Source organism: Theropithecus gelada, chromosome 3, assembly GCF_003255815.1.
Source record: "Theropithecus gelada isolate Dixy chromosome 3, Tgel_1.0, whole genome shotgun sequence".
NCBI classification, from domain to species: domain Eukaryota; kingdom Metazoa; phylum Chordata; class Mammalia; order Primates; family Cercopithecidae; genus Theropithecus; species Theropithecus gelada.
In genome coordinates, this window is record NC_037670.1 from 109,315,242 (window position 1) to 109,336,737 (window position 21,496).

Genomic DNA, 21,496 nt, shown 5'->3' on the forward strand with positions numbered 1-21,496 from the left:
AGAAACTAAAACAACTCAAAAGGAAAACAAACAACCCCATAAAAAAGTGGCCAAGGTGGTGAAAGTATTACACTAGTAATACTGTGGGTTTTTATTGTAATCTTATACTCCAGATGGAAATGGGGAGGTGATTCCTGGGCTTAATTTTCTTTAAGGACATGGGAGTTTGGTTTCTTTTTTTATTGCCATGGGCTTTTTTGGAAGACAGTGAGTTGATTAGCAGGGAAGAACCATAGGGAGTTATACACTGAGATTAGGGTGTACTGGCTGAACTGTGGAAACTGTATGCAATTCTGCATTCCTCAGTAAGTGAGATTAGAATCTAATGAGTAGCACACATTTACTAACTTACTAAGTAGTGGTATAAAGGGATTTTTATTTAGTTGATTACTAGGGAGATTTAGCATAAAGGTTCTGGATTCAATAAATCAAGTCAGATTAGATCATTCACCTTAACTTTTACTTTAGCAGCCATTTCCACTAATCTCCATTAATAGTGTTCTATAAACTTTGGTTCAAAGTGGAATCAATGTCTTCTTCATCTTGTGACAAATTTCTGTGACTATGATGCATGTGAGTGTTTTCCTTTCATCTGGTAACTCTGTTGTTCCTTTCACCATGATATTCACAAGATCAAATGAATAACTGACCAGAATGAGAATTGTCCAGTGGCCAAAAAACGTGAAAAAAATGTTCAATATCACTAATCATCAGGGACATGCCAATGAAAACCACAGTGACGTAGCATCTCACAACAGTCAGAATGGCTATTATTAGAAAGTCAAAAAACAACAGATTCCTGTGTTTTGAGGGAGCTTAAAAAGATTAACAAGAATGAAACAACAGATATTGGTGAGGATGCAGAGAAAAGATAATTCTTATACACTGTTGGTGTGAACGTAAGTTAGTACAACATCTATGGATGGAAAACAGTGTGGAAGTATCTCAAAGAACTAAACAGAAACTACCATTTGATCCAGAAATCCCACTACTCGGTATCTACCCATAGGAAAATAAATCATTGTATGAAAAAGAAATCTGCACTTGTATGTTCATCACCACACTATTCACAGTAGCACAGTCATGGAATCAACCTAAGTGTCCATCAATGGATGATTGGATAAAGAAAATGTTAGTAATATTTCTTGGTGTATGTGTGCATATACCTTCAGTGTGTGTGTGCCTCAGTATGTGTGTATTTCTTCAGTGGAAATAACTCAGAAACAAAAGCAAGTACCACATGTTCTCCCTTATAAGTGAGAGCTAATAAATGTGTACACATGGACATAGAGAGTGGAATAACAGACACTGGAGAGTTCAAAAGGTAGGAGGGAGAGAAAGGAATAAGGGATGTGAAATTACCTATTGGGTACAGCATACACTATTTGGGTGATGGTTACACGGAAAGCCCAGACTTCACCACCATAAAATATATCCATACAAAAAATACATACTTATACTACCTAAATCTATAAAAATAAAAAATAGAAAAAAGCTTATAGAATAAGGATATAAAAAGAGAAAATATTTTTATACAACTGTACAATATCTGTTTTAAGCTGTGTTACAATAGTCAAAAATCTAAAAAAATTTAAAAGTTTTTGAGGCTAAAAATTACAGTAGGTTAATTTATTATTGAAAAAAGAAAAAATTTTAAATAAATTTAGTGTAGCCTAAGTGTACTGTTTATAAAGTCTACAGTAGTACATAATAATGTCCTAGGCCTCATATTCACTCATGACTCACTCATTGACTCAGCCAGAGCAACTTCCAGTCCTATAAACTCCACTTATTTTATGCCCCCTCTATAGGTGTACCATACTATTTTTTAACTTTTAAAATTTTTATTTATTTATTTATTTATTTATTTATTTATTTATTTATATTTTGAGACGGAGTCTTGCACTGTCGCCTGGGCTGGAACACAATGGCACAATCTCGGCTCACTGCAACCTCCACCCCCCAGGTTCAAGCAATTCTCCTGCCTCAGCCTCCCGAGTAGCTGGGATTACAGGTGCCCACCACCATGCCTGGCTAATTTTTTACATTTTTGGTTGAGATGACATTTTACTATGTTGGTCAGGCTGGTCTTGAACTCCTGACCTTGTGATCACTGCCAGCCTCGGCCTCCCAAATTGCTGGGATTATAAGTGTAAGCCACTGCACCTGGCCTATTTTTTATCTTTTATACTGTATTTTTACTGTAACTTTTCTACAGAAATATTGAGCTTTGTGTTACAATTACCTATAATGTTTAGTATAGCAACATGCTATACAAGTTTGTAGCCTAGAAGCAATAGCCATACAGCCTAGGTGTGTAGTAGGCTATACCATCTAGGTCTCTGTAAGTACACTCTATAATGTTCACACAATGACAAAATTTCCTGACACATTTTTCAGAATGTATCTGAATACTATATAACATATAATAATATGTTTATACTTATTTTACCTACATCTATTATACTATATTGTACTATTATTATAAAATATATTAAATAACTATATAATATATGATATAATATATACTAGTATTTAGTATTCTTATACTATATTATATGTTATACTCCTCTATATTATAATAAATATAAAATTTATAGAATACAAAATACAATATTGTATTAGTCTGCTGGGGCTGTCATATCAAAATACCATAGGCTGATTGGATGAAATAACAAAAATTCATTTTCTCCCAGTTCTGGATATCAGAATTCTAAGATCAATGTGCTGGCAGAGTTGTTGTCTGGTAAGATATTTGTGTTTGACTTGCAGATAGCTACCTTTTTCTGTGTCCTCACATGATCTTTCCTCTGTGTGGGTGTTCCTGGTGGTTCTTCCTTTTCTTAAAACACTAATTCTATTTGATTAAGACCCCACCCTTATGAACTCATTTAATCTTAATTGCTTCCTTAAAGGCACTTTCTCCAAATAGGTCACATTGGGAGTCAGGGCTTCAATATACAGATTTGCGGGAGGGAAGGCAGAAAATTTAGTCCATAACAAATGTGTATTATAAGGATTAACTATATATATGAGTATGGAATTAATCAACATTTAGAAATTCTACGTAGACTGGGTGCGGTGATTCATGCCTGTAATCCCAGCACTTTGGGAGGCCGAGGCAGGTGGATCACTTGAGGTCAGGAGTTTGAGACCAGCCTGGCCAATGTGGTGAAACTCCATCCCACTAAAAATACAAAAATTAGCTGAGCATTGTGGCAGGTGCCTATAATCCTAGCTACTTGGGAGGCTGAGGCAGGAGAATCACTTGAACCTGGGAAACAGAGCTTGCAGTGAGCCAAGATCACATCACCACACTCCAGCCTGGGTGATAGAGTGAGACTTCACTTAAAAAAAAAAAATTCCTATGTAAAACTAAACTGTCTAAACTACACATTCCTATTTATAATAAAAATATCTCACACATTTCTTTGCAGTAGGTATAGAACACCACCTTTTAACCTCTAGGTGGGTGTCCGTGATGGTTCATTTATCATCTCCTAGGTAGGAATGTGTCTTCTTCAAAGTGGTCCTTTAGGCTATCACTGTGGATTGGAATCACTGTGAGGACTCTCATTACAGTGAAGTCCAGGGTATTAGGTCAGAGACTTGATCTTTCAATATTAGGGGAACAAAGGACAGCAGGTCTCCTGAAGTAGGAACAAGTGTCATCAAGTTCTTAATCAGGATTTTTATACTTAGTGAACCCTAATATGCTACACTAGACATACGTGCAACCCTTAGCCCTCTGGTTGTAAATTTTACATATGTGCAAATAAGTCCAATCTCATATGTATCTCCTGATAAGAGCTATCACTGGACTGGAGAAACCTTACATATCGGTGTTGACAATGTCCTGAGAACAAACTGGGGCTTCAGTTCTATACTCTATACTTATATGCAATCTACATAGACCTTGTCTTAAAAAGGTAGGCTTGTAGGCATATCTGCCTTGCTTTTGTTCCTCTCCCAAGTTCTTGACGGGTGTGAGGCAGCTCACGTGCCTCCTTGAGGGGGCTGTGTAGTGTATCTACTCTGAGCACATCTTATCCTCAGATCCAGAATTGGGGAGGAGGAAAGGAATAGGATGGATAATTTTAACCTAAGGCCCAAATTGCATTCTACAACTTAGCTTGACCATAATAAAGATGCATTTTAATCCACATCTAACTACCTGTGTTCATTCTCAAGTAGGTACAAAAGAAAAGAGAGGTCATTAGTGAACACTCTTCCAACCTCAACATTGGATTTTGGTGAGGTTTAGTGCTTAGTAAGAAGACTTAAGCCCAGTTGTCACAATTGGGTAGTATTTCAGACTTGGACTGATAGGGTAATTTGCTGTACCAATGTTGTGGTTCAAAAGCTAGCAAAATATCGTTCACCCTACTTTAACTAACTTTAAGAACTGCAGGCAGTGATGAAACTTAGGGTATTGCTCAAGAGACTCAAAGTAGAAATGAGCATGTGTAGTCTTCACATCAACTTATACCTAGAAAGTAGGATGCTGTGTTATTTTATTAGATTTATTCTAACATAGGCTGATATATATGAGATTTAAGTAATGTTGAAACCTCTTAGAAATAAAATAGGAAAAAATATTTGTATTTTAAAAAGAATTTTATCTATAATAAATTTTTGTAAGGTGCTATCTCTGAGTCTAAATTCCACCTATTTCTTTTTTTGTAATATGGACTGATTGAGAATAACTAGCCAATGATTTAAAGTTATATAAGTTATAATTCATTTTAATTCATGGATTTTCTTATGTAAGGACTATAAGGCTAAATAGAAAATAGCAATTAATGATTTAATGATATTCCAAAGATTCACTTGCTCTCTTTTTTGACTGTCTTGGATCAAAATGTTATTCTGTAAATTATCCTGAGTTTCCAGGACCTGGGATTCTAGATATACAGCTGTCATCTACCTCTAGGGATTATCTGGGAATAGAATAAGGGAATTTTATTATATGCTAAAAGGGCTGCTTGGGAGGTCAATTTGGGAGGAAGGAATCATTTCTCTTGTTCATTCTTTCTAATCCTCAACTGAAAAAGATTAGTAAAAATAAATGTTTAAGAAATTTAGTGTATTCTAGAAAAAATCTTAAATGTCAAATATCCTTTGTCTGCACTAAACGATAATTAAATGCTGCCTACTCACAAATGACTTGGGCAACTATGGTGCCTAAGAACAGTTGGAGTACTCGGGTGTTGTCATATGGATATGGTTTGTTTGTCCTTACCAAAACTCATGTTGAAATTTGATCCCCAATGTGGCAGTGTTGGTGGGCATGGAGCTAATAGGAGGTGTTTGGGATATGGGGGCAAGTGCCTCATGAATGGCTTGGTGCTGTTCTTGAGGTAGTGACTGGATTAGTTTCCTTAAGAGTGGGTTGATATAAAGCCAGATGCCCCTCAGGTTTTTCCATTTGCATATGTCTTCTTCCCCTTTGACCTTCTCAGTCAGGTTGTGACAAAGCTTGAAAGTCCTTGCCAGAAGCCAGGACCATGTCCTTGAACTTCTCAGCCTGCAGAACTGTGAGCTTAATAAACTACTTTTCTTTATTGATTACTCAGTCTCAGGTATTCTTTTATAACAACGAAAATGGACTAAGACACCTAGCTAGAGAACACTTGGGTGCTCACCCTTCAACTGCATTAGGTGTGGTAGTCCAAGGTCTGTGCCCTGAATTGCATTCCCTTAGACCTAGCCTACTGCCTTGAACATTGAAAAAAATTAATAAATTGTTATTGAACATACCACACACACATACTCTCTCTCTTTTTGTTATTTATCCCTCCTTCCAGATTCTTCTTCAAATACAGTTGTCCCTTGGTGTAGGAAGGTAATAGGTTCCAGTACCTCCCACCCTGCCAATAGTAAAATCTGAAGATGCTCAAGTCCCTCAGGTAAATCCATAGTATTTGCATATAACTTATGCCCACCCTCCTGTATGCTTTATCTCGATTACTTGTTATACCTAATACAATGTAAATTCTATGTAAATAATTGTATTGTATTATTTTTATTTTTATCTTTGTATTGTTTTTTTACTTTTTTTTTCTGAGTATTTTCCATTTGAGATTGGTTGAATGTAGATGTGGAACCTGAGGATAAGGAGTAAAGGGTGGGGATTGTGTGTTTAATTTTTCTAGCAAAAATATGAGGTGGTTTGAGTAGTGAATTAGTTATCAAATCTTTTATAGGTATGTACCAAATACGTTTCCATTCTATTGTGCGTGTTATCTTTATTAATTTAATTCATCTTAGATTTATTAGTTTACCCTCCTCATACCAATAAGTTATTCTTCCTTCTTGTAGTCCTTGATTTATGCAATTTTTTGAGGTGTGGCTCAAGAGTGATTCTTATCCTCATGAATATTTAATTGCCTTTATGTTTTTAAAAGTTGTTTATTTTCCCATTGCTGTGTAACATTTTGTGCCAATGATTTAATTTATTCAAAAGGGCAACTCAGAGCTCCAATCAGTGGAACACGCACCTCTATTAGACTGACCAAATGAATGTATATTTGTGTTTTAAGTTAACATAGTGTGGTCATCATTCTAAAAAATTGTTTTGATTGTAGTTGTTTTGATTGTAATTAGTTGTTTTGATTAATTGCTAGCATCCACTACACTAGATAAGAGGGAGTCTTAGGCCGGGAGCGGTGGCTCAAGCCTGTAATCCCAGCACTTTGGGAGGCCGAGACGGGTGGATCACAAGGTCAGGAGATCGAGACCATCCTGGCTAACACGGTGAAACCCCGTCTCTACTAAAAAAGTACAAAAAAATTAGCCGGGCGAGGTGGCGGGCGCCTGTAGTCCCAACTACTCGGGAGGCTGAGGCAGGAGAATGGCATAAACCCGGGAGGCGGAGCTTGCAGTGAGCTGAGATCCGGCCACTGCACTCCCGCCTGGGCGACAGAGCAAGACTTTGTCTCAAAACAAAACAAACAAAAAAAAAAAAAAAAAAAAAGAGGGAGTCTTTATTCATTTCATAAAAGGTTTCAAAAAATATTGCAATTGTTATGTAAAATAAGTTTATTGTTCTGGACTAGCTTTGTCATACAGCTGCATAACTTAATATCTTGAGGCTGAGTACCTTTTTTTGTTTTTGTTTAATCACGTGGATTACGGAAAGAAGTGGGCCCAGGTGGGGAGGAGTCTAGGTGTAACAAATAGGAATGAATAAGATATTTCCATTTTCTTTCAACATGATTTGGCTATTCACTTTTGCATCAGGTTCAATTTTAAGAAACTCCCAGGGCAAGTACTTAATAACTCAGTAGTTCTTGGCCGAGGACCCTCACTCCCAATTTCTTCAAATCCACCCACCACCCTGCACACCGTTGGAGTTTATGAGCTCTGCTTGATGGACAGCTACTCTAGTAGCTTGCTTCTGAGGGTAGACAGTTTTTAGTTATGTTTTCATTAGTTCTAGATTTTTCCTTTTAGTCACTATCTTCCCAATAAACAGTCATATTTATGTGACTATCATGTCACAAGAACACAGCAGTCCTTTGAAACTAACCCACTAAGAGTCCCTTTTTCAGGTTTCCTATATGCAATCTATTATTCTACAACCCTGAGTGGGGTCACCGTGTTTTAAAATCTGATAGGATGAGTGCCTTGTAAACACCACTTGCCACTTTTTCCTTAGATGAATTTCACTATCACTCTCATTATATTGTTTTAGTGTTAATTGGTATAAATCTGTGTGTTAATTTCCCACACATCTATACTGCATTTATGTCTTCTTCTATGTCCTAATACTTCATAATTTTCTGTTAATGAATCTCAAGTATTTAAAGTAAAACTGATGTTAAAGTGTGTGATACTATATCACCAGAGTTGTTATTAATTGTGTACCTTTATTTTATATGTTAAACTTTTGCAGCTGGAATAACTGATTTCCTGGAGTATTCTGGCTATATAATTCATACTGGGTTGTAATAGACAATGTTCTTTATACCACCACCCCACTATCCCAAACTCAATTCCACCCCTATCCTACCCACCCTCCTACCTCCCACCTCCCCACCCTTCCCACAATCCTACCCTCCCCACAGCCCCACCCTACTCTACTATCCCCACTTGTAGCCTCTCCCACCCTCCCTACTCTCTCAGCCTTCCCCACCCTACCCCACCCCATTCCCTCGATACTGGTAGACGCTGAAATGATCAGGACACAGTTTGCACTTAACCACTAAATCTTTATTGAATTTTTATTGTAACAGCAATGCAATATTAGCAACTAGAGAGCAATATAGAGTGAAGAGAATACAGCAATAAAGTTAGAAGGAGGGGGTAGGGGTAATGGGGTTCAGTGGTAGGAGGAGGGCTACTGACAGGGGTAAAAGCAAGGGTTTTTATTTATCACTTTTATAACTTCCATGAAAATTTACCATCCATCATTGATAATTTCATTCTAGCAGTAATTTATCAAAGGGCACTCATCCTCTATTAAACCATTAATCTAATCACCTTTGAACTTTCTCCCACTAGGGTTTTTATCCATGTCCAATTCACTCTAAATAAGTTGGTCTCCCTGCAGTTCCCTCTGAGTTATTTGAAATCTTTAAGGATAGCAATTACAGGGTAAAGGGTCACAAGTAAGTACACATGCCCACTTATAGCGATATCTAATACACAATATTATTCTAACATTCTAAATAACCCCACCCACTTAAAATTACTTAATAGTCCCTCCCACCCTAAAATGCTTATGATTATATATCCCCTATTACTTAAACTTGATTACACAAAGAAATAAAAGCAATGCAATTTCCACAGACCAATTCAATACCATTCTACAATCTAAAACAACAAAGAACTTTCAGTCTCATCAGATGTGTCTTCTCTCTTTAGATGAAAATGTAACATGGCTCCCGCAGGGCTCTCCATTTCTGCCCAGGTCTTTCCAGCAGGGTGTTCTCTGTTGTCAATCTTGGAACTGTCTGTATCTGATGTGAGATGTCTGTGGTGGATGACAACTGGATCAATTCAGATGTCCAAGAGGTACCTGCAAACTTAAACAGAATTCCAGACTGCACCATATAGATGTGACCCTCTTATTTTGTGCACCTGCAAGTTCACTGTATTACTTCATGATTCCATCAGACTAATTCTCCTTTTTTCCACTATCTAGGACAAATACCTCACTGTCCAAACTAAATTGACCCTTCATAAATGTATGTAAACCTTCTCTGTTTCAATATCCTAGCATGACAAATTTAGCTAGTTCTCTCTAGGCTTGCCTATCAATGGGAGCTCTTAGATCTTCTTCCTTCTTGATTTAATTAACAATGTAAATTTGGGCCAAAAGTCAATTAATTAATTTTGCCAGTTTGTTTCAAAAACTCAGCTATTGATTTTGCTTAATAATCTATCTCCTTTATTTTTTTTATTTTGCTCCCTTTCTAACTTCTTTAGATATCAAATTCCATTGATTTTTTTCCTTTCTTATGAATAAATCCATTTTTGTTGGAAAATGCCAAAAAAATTAAAGGATCCAATTAACATAAACTTGATTAACAACAAAAGAAATCAATTGAGTGAAAGGAAACTTAACCAAACTTCAATACTATAGAATAATAAATTTAGAATTACTTATCCTTAACATCTACATTTATAGATAGCATATATAGCAATAGAGCATAGTACACACTGCCAAAAAGTTAATCACAAGCTTTAGTAAGCAGCCAAATGTGGATCAGGGACTTTCTGAGTTGTTAACCCACAGCAGCATATTCTCCCTGATCATTCTTGTCGTTGGGGAACTTTTCCAGACTTTTGCTTGCAGTGGTGGCAAATGTCCGTGTGCACATGCCAGGGCTACAGACAACGGCCCATTTCTAGGCACCCTGCAGCTTGAAGATCAATTGACAACTGTAAATTTGACACAAAACAACTTGAATTCAAAGGTATGGAGGATGAATTGATACTTGAGGTAAACAGAAGTGACGCTTCAAAATAGTTCAGAAGCACAAATGCACCATTTTAAAAGTAATTACTCTAAAACACATGAGTGATTGACAAGCTTTCTGATTCCATTGAACAAAAAAAAGTTGTTTTGGATTAAATAGCCAATTAGGTTTCTCTTTTGAAATTTTATATCCTTTTATATGATTTTTAAAGGCCCAATTAATAGAATTGAAATTATATATGATGTTAAAATTGAAGATGAACAGGATGAACTGTTATACAAATACTCCAGTTCTGAGGAGCCTCTCATTCACAGCATTGTAAGAACTTCACAGTAAAGAAATATTTTACACTATGTTACTTATCATTTTTACTTAGTTTAACTCTAATAGTAAGAACTGGATAGTACTTTGTAATTCAATGGAAATTTTTGAAAGCCTAGTCACCACTTCAAAACACTTACACTAAAAATTATACTAAAAATTTTAAGTATTTAAACATGCAAGAATAAGGGTGGATGATAATGAACATGTGAAAGATGATGCTGATGAAAAGTGAAACTTCACCGTTAAGACTCCTCTTCACGTCAGGCAATTTGAGATACACACCATGTTGTTTTCCACCGCTCGCAATTAAAGCCTGCCTGTTACATCTCTGTGTGTGGCAGCAAAATGGAGTCTCAGCAACCAGGCAGGAACATGATACAAATCCTGCAGCAGGGTCAATGGCAGTAGTAAAGAATTAAACAGAAAAAGAGAGGTTAGATAAAACAGTTCAAGGTAGTAGCAAGGGACCAGGCTAAAGGAAGTCAGGCAGTCCCAGGTTAGCATAAAGCATCCAGGGGACACCAGAGGTGTCACTGGGCTGAAGACAACTCTTGTGTTGTTCGTTGCTTTGAGTTCTTTGAGTTGCTTTCTGAGGCTTTTCATCCATTGGCAGCTTCACATCAGCTCCATCCTCTAGAGGGACCCTTTTCATTACATGGATTCTGATCCTTCTGAAGTGGTTATCGTCAAGTAATGTGGAGTTCACTAAGGAAGTCCACATCCTCAAGACAGTGTCCACAGCCCTAATTCCTCTTCTTCAAAGATGTCCCTTCCAGGCATAGGAGTGTGAATCTGGGTGCTAAATCATTTCTCTTCTCTCCACACATCCTAAAATGCTACAGTCTAATGAGGGGACTGAAGATGGAATGCCCACATGCGTATGGAGACAGACACATGGATAGATGCTTCTAAAACGTCAGCTGGTGCTTTTCCAGCCAATTAACAACACTCATGAAAATTCTTTCTGAAGTACCAGGACAAATCTTTTAAGAGTTGGGTACGAGATTTCGGAGTCCTTTTGATCTGCTATTCTTTAGCCCTCGAAGGTAATTGAGATGTGGTCACATTTCATGAACATCTAACACCCCTGGAGCCACCAGTAATCTCTGGTTACCAGGTTTAATGCTTCGTGGACGCCATTATGGCATGATGATGGTAAGGTGTTATGTCAAAGCCGGAGTCCTGGGTACATGTGATTTGCACCACGATGTGAAGGCACACTCTTAACATGCAAGAGTCCATCTGAGAGAGCACTTTCTTTTCAAGCCTGAAATGTTTCATGTTACAAGGGTTTTGCCTGCTCCTGGGAGAACCAGTCAAGTTGCTGCTCCTTGAGAATTAACAGAACCACGGAAATGGAGTTTGAAGACGGTGAAGTTTCTAAGGGTGCAGCGAGAGGATCACGGAAGCCTTTCCATACTGCACCGATAATTTTGGCTTCCTTAATAAGGCCTCGGTCCTCCAGTGATTTAAAGAGGGTACCGAAACTGCAAGAAAAGTCATGTCCTCCTCCTCCTTGTCTCCCCCTCCATAAAGAAATCAGCATTTCCTGCATTTGTATCAGCTTCTCTGTAAATGTTAAAGAACAAATTTGGCAGCCTATAATTTAGATGGTGACAGAGGTTTTGGCAGGTAAAACCCAGACTTCCAGGACTGGCTGGAAAGTAAACTTACTAATTATTTTAGTTAGATTGGCAGTCAAGGTGGAAAAATGAGAGCTAATTTATTGGCAAATACTCTGTTGCTCTCAGAAAATGTTGAAGGTCTTTTGGTGCTTTAGGATGTGTGCCAGTCCAGGGTGGCCCTGACCTTCTATAGCCGTTTCAGAGAGGATGTGCCTCAGGTGGCCTGAAGATACAGTAGCCTAAAACTTAGCACACAGTCACTGATTGAGAAGCTGAACAGGAATAAATTTTGAGGGCAGAGATCCTGAAGGACATGACAAGTATTTACAGGGTACTGTAAGATGGAGGCGGCGGCGGCGGCGGCGGTGGAGGCGGCGGCTGTGGCGGCGGGTACTGTGGTACCGGAGGCTGGCGGTACCAGTGTGGATTCCAAGTGATCATAACAGGTACATATAGTGATCTTCCTTGTCCGTCTCTTCCCACTGGGTACCAGGCGAATCCTACTGGGTAGGTCGGGTATGCGGCATATGTGGGGTACGTTTGGTATCCAGGTATTTGAGGTACGAATTCAGTGTACGTTGCCAGGTGCGCTTGGTCTTCTAAATTTGGAATAGATAGGCGAGGATACTGATTCTGGATAGTAAAATTGTTTGGAGCTCGGCAATCGTAAGAAACTTGCAGTTTCCACCCCCTCTTCACCTGGAGAACTTGGGCTCCATTAGGTGCAATCGTTGGAGTAATCAGCCCATCTTTCACATTTCTTGCCACAAAATCTCGAAGAGCTGCCATTTCAGGTTCAGACAGTGAGTACACATGTCCGCTGGGAATACTGTGTGCTCCAGGTATCATTTCTATGTGAGGGTCAACCAGGCGGTGATCTGGGTAGACGTGCTCATCTACTGGAGTGTACACATTCTGGACATAGTAATATCTCACTGGTTGGTAAACTCTGTATCCATCTACTGGATAATAGAGTGGCGGTTGTTGTGCTGGTGGTGGGAGCGATGGTGGTATTGGAGAATACATCCGGCAGTGGTAGCGGCAGTATTCAGAATCAAAGACAATAGATCGAGTGCTCCATGTGATGTTGGGATCATGTGTGCTCAGCCAGCGAACCCCTAGGACGACAGGGAAGAATGGAGACTGAGTCACATCAAATGACAGCACTTCACGGTGATCTCCCAGGTCAACTATCAGGTCGTGAGTTTCGTGGACAACTGGGCCCGATGCTATGGGGCGCCCATCAATTGCTTCCACAAGTATTGGCCAGTCCTTGATTCTTAGAGGAATTCCATTTTGAGCAACGTATTCGTGATCAATGAAGTTGCCAGAAGCACCAGAATCGATCATGGCTCGGACGAACAGGGTGTGTCTGCCCGGAAGATGAATCTGGAGCATCACTTGCAAGTGTGGAGATGAGGCGTCATCTTGTGGGGACCTTATTATTTCTGGCCCGGTCGCTGAAGGTCCCTCTACAGCGGGGCCGGGGAGTTTCCCGCCGGCGAAGCCTTCGAGGCCTTGGCAGGACAGTTGTCAGCGTAGTGACCTCCTGTTCCACAGTAGAGGCACAGGTTCAGCTTTCTGCGTCTTTCTTTTTCCTCCTGGGTCAGGCGCATGCGGGCACCTCCCACCGGCTCGGTTGGATCTACCTGGTGGTGGCTTGCAACGTGAGGCAACACCAGCGCCCGGGGTGGTGAGCGTGGCTTGCGAGCTGCAGCAGCCCTGGCCAGCCTTCTCTCAATGTGAATGCACTGCCCAATCAGAGCAGACAGCGACTTGGCGACCTCGAGGTGGGAGAGCTCCTCCTGAATGTGGTCGCTGAGGCCCTCGTGGTACTGGTCAATCAGCGCAGGCTCGTTCCAATCCAGGTCCTGGGCAATCATCTGGAAAGCATTGGAATAGTCGATGACAGACCCCATGCCTTGGCGCAGGCGTCTGATCTTGCGTTTGGCAGCCTCTCGCCTCTGAGGGTCTTCAAAGACATGCTTCATTTCCATCATGAAAGCTGGGTAGTTGTGCATCAGGTAGTGGGAGCGCTCCAGCTTTGCCGAGGCCCAGCGGGCAGCACGGCCGGTCATCATGCTTGTCACGAAACAGACACGGACACGATCAACTGAGAAATCCCTGGTGCTCTTTTCCATGAAGATCTGGCACTGGGCCATGAAAGGAGCCAGCATGTCTGGGTTGCCATCGAACTTCTCTGGAAGGTCTTCTGGGCACTCTTCCTCTATTGGAGGGGGTGGGGCAGCAGCTGCTGCAGCACCGCGGAGCTCGATGTCATCATCCTCATCCTCAGGGGTGGGTTCCACTTGCTCTCGAAGGGTGGTGTTCTCCTCTGTGAGCTTCTGCACCTGGTTCTGCAGGTTGTTGTTCTCCTCGGACTGCTTAATGACCTTCTCTCTTAGGTTGTTGATCTCTTCAGAGAGCTCATCCCTTCTTCGTTCGGTCATGTTGGGGACACACGCGCTCTTATGGCCGGTGTGCTTGGAGTTGTTGTTGTTGTTGTTGTTGGGGGGAGGGGGAGGAGGAGGAGGTGGGCAGTCGGGACCCAGGGTGACGGTTGGGGTGGGAGGAGACCTCCCAGCTGTAGCTTCACTTCTGTGGGGATGGAGGCCTGGATCCTGGCCCCCTCTTCCACTCCTTCTTTTTTTTGTTTTCAAAATCCGCTTATTTCTGTAAATAAAGATAAATGTATAAATCCAACTTATAGATTCAAAGCAGCAAAATGCAGACACAAAGGATTTAGTATTTAAATTATCCCTTGCTCTATGCACTTACTTTAATAATTAGCGAACAAAGAAAACAAACTTTCAAGAGAAAAGTATCAATCAGCACCATAGATAACAAAAAGGAAACTACTTTTTGATGTTCAAATGACCTTGTCTTCCTCAAAGGCCACCTGTTCATTATGATTCAACAATACATTATCAACAGCATGCTTACCTTTATAAACTTATAAGAATGTTGAAACCCTCTAAACAAGTAGTTTTGTATTGAAACAGAGGAAGAAACTTCAAGGCAAACATAGATACCAAATCAATTATGCAAATTAAAGCCAAAATAATAACTTTTGTTACTAAAGAAGCTAGGCCAAAAATAGTTAATACTACAACTAATAGAAGCTAATTAAAAAAGAGGGGAGTATTAAAATCACAATGCATGTATTCATCAGCCCTGTGGGCGGGAGGAGGGTACTGTGGCCAACTGTCACAACCCTGTTTCACTGCCACAGAGGAGGTAACTGGTTATCAAATCAAACAACCACCACCACAAAAACTACAGGACTGCCTAAATTACTTTTCTGACTATAATTTAAATCCCCAAAGAAAATTCTCTGTGGGACAGAAATGGCACTAAGCAGCAATATGTGTATGTCAGTTTCCCTTGTCATTTATGCAGTCATTCAAGAAATACTAATTGATGCCTCCTAGGAAAAGCTATAAAATGGGGCATTCAAAGAAGCCCAATAATAGTATACCTCAAACTAATTGTGAGGACTTAATTAAATAGTGCAGGTAAATTATGTAGTGAGTATTCAATAATGGTTAGCTGATATTAACAAAGTTATTAATTAGAAAATAGAAAGGTGATTATCTGTGTGAAGAGAGTGGGATTAAAAGAGGGAGGGGCTGCAACTATAGCAACATGGGCATGCATTTCCCACCTAAAGATGTTTACTTTTTTAAAAACACTGTGTTGGTCAAATCCAAGGCCTTATTTGTCTTGCAGGTCACCAGTTTGCAATCCATAGTTTTTAACCAAGATTTGTCAGCATAGCCCCAAATGCAGGTTTGTAATGTTAAGGTGGGACAGGGCTGCATTCCTGCGGGTGAGTGGATGTGTGTGGGGAGGTGGGGGTAGGGTGTGTGTTTAAGCATTCTAATTATGAGTGCAATGACAATAAATCACACACATAAAAAATCCTGACACAGTGTCTGCCTGTGTACTTCCTGAAAATACAGTTAAATGCATTTAGAATGATTTAATTATTTTAAATTTTATTAATAATCTCAAGTCCCATATTCGGAAAATTTAAATATATAAAAAGTTTAAAACATAATATGTAAAAGTTTAAAAAAGTTTAAAAAACTTTAATTTAAAAAGTTTAAAACTTTTAAAGAAAGTTTAAAAAGTTTATAAAGCTTTTAAAGAAAGTTTGAAAAGCTTATAAAACTTTTAAGAAAGTTTGAAAAGTTTATAAAACTTTTAAAGAAAGTTTGAAAAGCTTATAAAACTTTTAAGAAAGTTTGAAAAGTTTATAAAACTTTTAAAGAAAGTTTGAAAAGCTTATAAAACTCTTAAATAAACAAAAGTTTAAAAACATAACTTGGTCCTCTCTGGATACTCACTATGTGATTTACCTGCAAAAACGGACACCAAATAAATTACATAGAATAAGCCCAGAAAGATACACAGTTGGTAATTAGAGAAGTTACTATTTTCAACCAATAGAGTACAAGAAAAAAAATAAAATAAAAAAGAAAGAAAGTGGTAATTAAATATGATGCCCAGCCCCTGGCTGTAAAGAAATGCTCCTTCTTCCCCAACTCCTAACCCTTTAGGTACCTCCCACGCCCCAATGTCACCACCCACAGATACTTTCCCTGTGTCCTTTGCAGTTGGTGTAGCCTCTCCAAGGAGTGGCTATACAGCAAGCAGGGTCTTTAAGAGACAGGGAGTAGTGTGACATTTTAATAGTTTTAACCCATTACTTAATTACTTTAGTAACTTAGTCTACAAAAACAAGTAATTGACATTCAAGATAAAATATTCAAGTTTAGAAAAAATTAGAAAATACAATAAACACATCATAACCTGTGACATCCAGTATCATTTCCAACTCCTTAAAGACAATTCTATTGGTGACCCTGACAATATAACATCACAACATAATGCAATTTTTACTTATTAAATTAGGAGTTTTCATGTACCATTAAGAAACAACTAATAAGCATAAGTAAGGCGACTAAGGTACCACTTTTGTCATCTAGACATTAATATCTTCAAAACCTTGAGAATAGACTTCCTAAAGAGCATTCACAGCATGGCCTGGTGCAGCCTGACCACTTGTTAATCACGGTCACTAAGGGGGGCTTTATTGAAGCCCAGGTCTGATAGTTTCATTATCTGCAAAAAACAATGATGTGACAGAAATAATAATACATTAGGAAATCAGCAAATAATTACTACATGGTTTAGGGAAATAAAAGATCAATAAGTGTTAAAAATTCAAATACTTTTGATATATAAGGAAGGTACTTTAAAAGTGAAAAGAGACCAGAGTTAAGATGGGAGGGGCTGCAACAATGGAACTTGGAGGTGCATGCCCTCCCCCCTACCCCCCCAACCAGACATTTCATTCTTTTTTATTTTTTAATGTAGTGCTGGTCAAGCAAATTCAAGGCCTACTTTAGCCTGCAAGGTCACTAACTTAAGACTTCTGACCTTTGCCAATAACAAGCTTGAGGCCTTCACATGAGGGTTGGCAAATTTAGGGTGGGACGTTAAAAGAGACAACTGCCCAGGGAACAGTAGTTTATCCATTAAAAGTAATAGGGTAATGGGCAGGCAGGTTAACAGTGCATATAAAAATATTTAAACAGCGACTGAGACAGCACAAGTTAACCTGGGACAAGGAGCAAGTTTACTTGATTTGAATTATAGAACTATGTATGGCTCCTTAAACTCCCCCTTAGTAGGGGCTGCATTGGAGGGGAGGGTTCAAGAGGTCTCATTCCTGAAAATTAAAAGGACAAACTGCATAAAGCCAAGCTGCCTAGGACAGATGCCATCTTTACATGATAATAATTTCAGTTTTAGTCTTTTTAGGAATTAAATACATTTGGTTAATTATTGACTCTTCATAATAGCTTGGAAAAATTTCTATTCCACAAACACACCAAAGAGCAATAGTAGCCAAAAACCATAAATAAACATCCCATTAGGAAATGACACCTCATTAAGCAACTCTTGGTTGCTTCATATTTTCAAATGTCCAATTTTTTACTACTATCTTGTACTATTTATGAAATGCAAATTCTCTTAATATGCATGTTACTACAGTTGTTTTGAACCTCTTTAATATGCCAATATACAATATCCAAAGAGGAGGGGGAATTACTTAAAGCTGTAATTATGATAAGCACAAATTTTCCATAGATTGTGTACTTGTTGTGGGATGGGGGTACGTGACACGAGATTTTTGGGAGCCAAAGCCCCCAGCTCCTCCCCTATCAAAGTCCTGGCTCATGATTTGTAATATATGGAACCAGGTTTTAAAATTTCTTCATTCAGCTAGAAACACAATTCTTATATGGTACATCTTACTGGGAATCAGTTATAAATTTGTTTTATACAGATGTTTATGCAAGCTGAAACAATCTATATTTTGTAATGTAACCACTTTATGTAACATTACACAAACTTTAATACCAATATGTACCATTAACAATCCACTTGCCCCAAATTTAAATTAGCTTTTTATGAAAAAAGCTAATTATTTGGAATAACTAGCTTTTTATGAAAAAAGCTAATTATTTGGAATAAGTAGCTTTTCATGAAAAAAGCTAATATTTGGAATAACTAGCTTTTTATGAAAAAAGCTAATTATTTGGAATAATTAAAATTAATTTAGTTGTTTTGTATTATAATTACAGCTTATATTATTGGAGTTTAAAAACACATACACTTTTAAAAAATTCTGTTAAATGTGAGAGACAACGCAAACAAGGCAACCCAGGACAGCAGACCACCATAGGAAAGGAGCAAATCAGAGGAGACCTACAGACATCAAGCAAGACACTGAATAAACCAATTTACTCTGATCATTTAACACATATTTAATGAATGCCTACCATGTGCAGGCACAGTTTATTATACATAGGCAAATAGGCTAGGGTTAATCACCTAGAGATGCAAGAAAAAAAACCAGCTTCATAGGCACACAAATAAAAAAGCCTTATCCTCACTCAGAGGCCAAACCAACAGCACCAATTTTGTATCCAACAAAACATCGGATTCCAAAAGGTCCACTAGTGTCTCTAAAAAAAACTTAAATGTGAAAATATTTTTAAAGTTTTTAAAAAGAAGTTGTTAAGTTTTGGTTTTCATCTGCAGTAAATACATTTGGCTAAACTGCCGTTAGAGGCACCAGCCATGCCAGTTTACAAGGTCCCTTCGTAAGCCATTATCAGGAGTTTAAATTGTGGGATTGTGTCATTGAATATATGCAAAGCAGATATTAAAAGTGCTCATAAATTCCAGTTATAATTATTAATTGTTTTATTATTCTAGTAGACACTAGTAGCCAAAGAGCAAAACCGACACAGCAGAGAAACCGCAGGGGGGCGGGGCTGTACAGCCAGGCTCAGGCTGGGAAGGTGCGCAGGCGCAGAGGACCGGGGCCTGAAGGGAGGGGCTGAGGGCTCACACTGCGCATGTGCACTAGCTGGCTCTGAGGGAGGCGGAGCTATAGGCCAGTCTGGCAGAGGCAGGCTTAGGGAGGGGCCAAGCCTTGGAGAGGGGGGCCTGAGCAGGCCACCTCAGAGAAGGCGGGCCTGGGGGTGGCGGGATCTGGGTGAGCTCACCTCAGAGGAGGCGGGCCCAGGAGAGGCGGGGCCTGGGCGGTTTATCTCAGAGGAGGCGTGCCCGGGAGAGGCGGGACCTGGGCAGTTCACCTCAGAGGAGGCGGGCCCAGGAGAGGCGGGGCCTGGGCAGTTCACCTCAGAGGAGGTGGGCGGGGAGAGGCGGGGCCTGGGCAGTTCACCTCAGAGGAGGCGGGCCCGGGAGAGGCAGGGCCTGGGCAGTTCACCTCAGAGGAGGTGGGCTGGGGAGGCGGGGCCTGGGCAGCTCACCTCAGAAAAGGCGGGCCTGGAAGAGGCGGGGCCTGAGCAGCTCACCTCAGAATGAGGTGGCCAGGGAGAGGTGGAGCCTGGGCAGGCAGACGCTAAGGAGCTGGGAGGAGGGGCCTGAGGACGCCGCATCTAGAAGGCGCGCTCTGGGAAGGCGCGCTGCAGGGGAGGCGCGCTCTGAGGAGGCGCTGTGGGAGGAGGCGCTAAGTACCGCAGAGAAGGCACGCTAGGATGGGCGGGGCAGGCCTGAGACTGGCTGCTACAGGGCTGCAGAGTATCTGCACGCCCCCCCCCAGAATCCCCCCTCCCAAACTCCTCCCACCAACCACCAAAGCCAGATTCATTTCATGCAGCAAGAGCAATCCACAGATCCAATCCCCCCGCCATACTCAGCAAACCCACAGTTTCCACAAACTGTTGCTGGACGCTGATTCGCGCCACCACAACTACACCGCCACTTCAATCAAGCACAACCAGGCAGGCAGCCTGCTCTGCCCTCACCAAAAGATTCCCGTTTCCACTCAAATCAGCGCCCCTCCACTCCACTGCTATAGCGGGAATGGTATGGGCAGAATGTTAAACACTAATTTTTGCCCAGGGCTCCATTTTGTCTACCAGCACCATCATGCAGAGAACCGTCCTGCAGAAAAATAGAGTGGGAGCCATTCCAAAAGGTGAAAGGGTGGGGTCCTGCTCCAAGAAAACAGAGTAATTGTACTCCTCAGCTCATGTCCCACTACGGCTGCTTTATTTGTAGCGCAAACAGTCTGCAGCTCCTGTACCTCTGTAGCTCTTACCACTTTGTAGTGCATTTTAGGTGTGAATTGTTCCGCAGCTCATGTACCTCTGCAGTTCATGTGCCTCGGAGCGCAATGAAGCGCTGTCTTCGGGCTGGCTAATCGCATCGTTTTTGTAGCGTTTTTGTAGTGCTACTCTTCTGCAGCTCAGATTTTGCAGCGCGTGTAAAGCGCAATTCAGTTTTCTGTCTGCAGCTCCTATATCGCTGCTCCTCGTTGGGGATTGTAGCGCCACTGAAGCGCCCATCCATCAGTTTGTGGCACATAAAGTGCCCATCAGTTCATAGCGCAATGAAGCGCCAGTTGTAGCGCCCATCAGTTTGTCGCCCGCGTGAAGCGTGCTTGTAGCGCATCTGAAGCGCCAGTTTTGTAGCGCATTTGAAGCGCTTATCAGTTTGTAAAGCATGGCACTTGGTAGCGCATTTGAAGAGCAAATTGCAAATCGATCTGTAGCTCCTGACCGTCTGCAGCTCATCACTGTCCGCAGCTCATCTCTCTCTATAGCCCATATCTGGACTTGGTCCTGGAAACCCAAGCCTTGAAGGCTTGTTTTCCCCATTTGTTTTGGGGTACAGCCAGTGAAGGCATGACAAGGTTTGCGTGGAGACATTCTGGGGTGCTACTCTATCTCCCGCAGCTCCCGATAAGCACGGGGAATGAACGTGATCTTTAAAAAAAAACGTCCTCACCGCATACTCACCACGCGAGGACTCCTCTGCGAAGGCAGGAAGGATGGGGTCCCACACCTGAGCCAGGCGCGGTCTCCACTGGGTGCTCCGCAGCCCGGAGTGGCTCCGGACGACAGCCCGCTCAGTGGACCTTTCGCCAGGCTTGGTGGACCTTCTCCGCTGTTCTCCTCAGGGCGCAGTCAGGTTTCTTCGACACACACCAACCGAAGTTGAAGCGCGTGTACCAAGAGCGCAGACTGCGAGCCTTATATAGGTTGCACCGAGGAGGGGGGCGCCAAATCCCAG

General features: G+C 40.8%; 1 protein-coding gene across 1 annotated transcript; it reads right to left on the minus strand.

Moving 5' to 3' along the window:
- Positions 1-8,192: 8,192 nt before the first annotated feature.
- On the minus strand, positions 8,193-21,494 carry PEG10 (paternally expressed 10). Its single transcript, XM_025378765.1, is given in 3 exon segments — positions 8,193-13,374; positions 13,377-14,548; positions 21,212-21,494. Coding segments are annotated over 3 exon segments (2,352 nt in total). The 5' UTR covers positions 21,217-21,494; the 3' UTR covers positions 8,193-12,199.
- Positions 21,495-21,496: the final 2 nt, after the last annotated feature.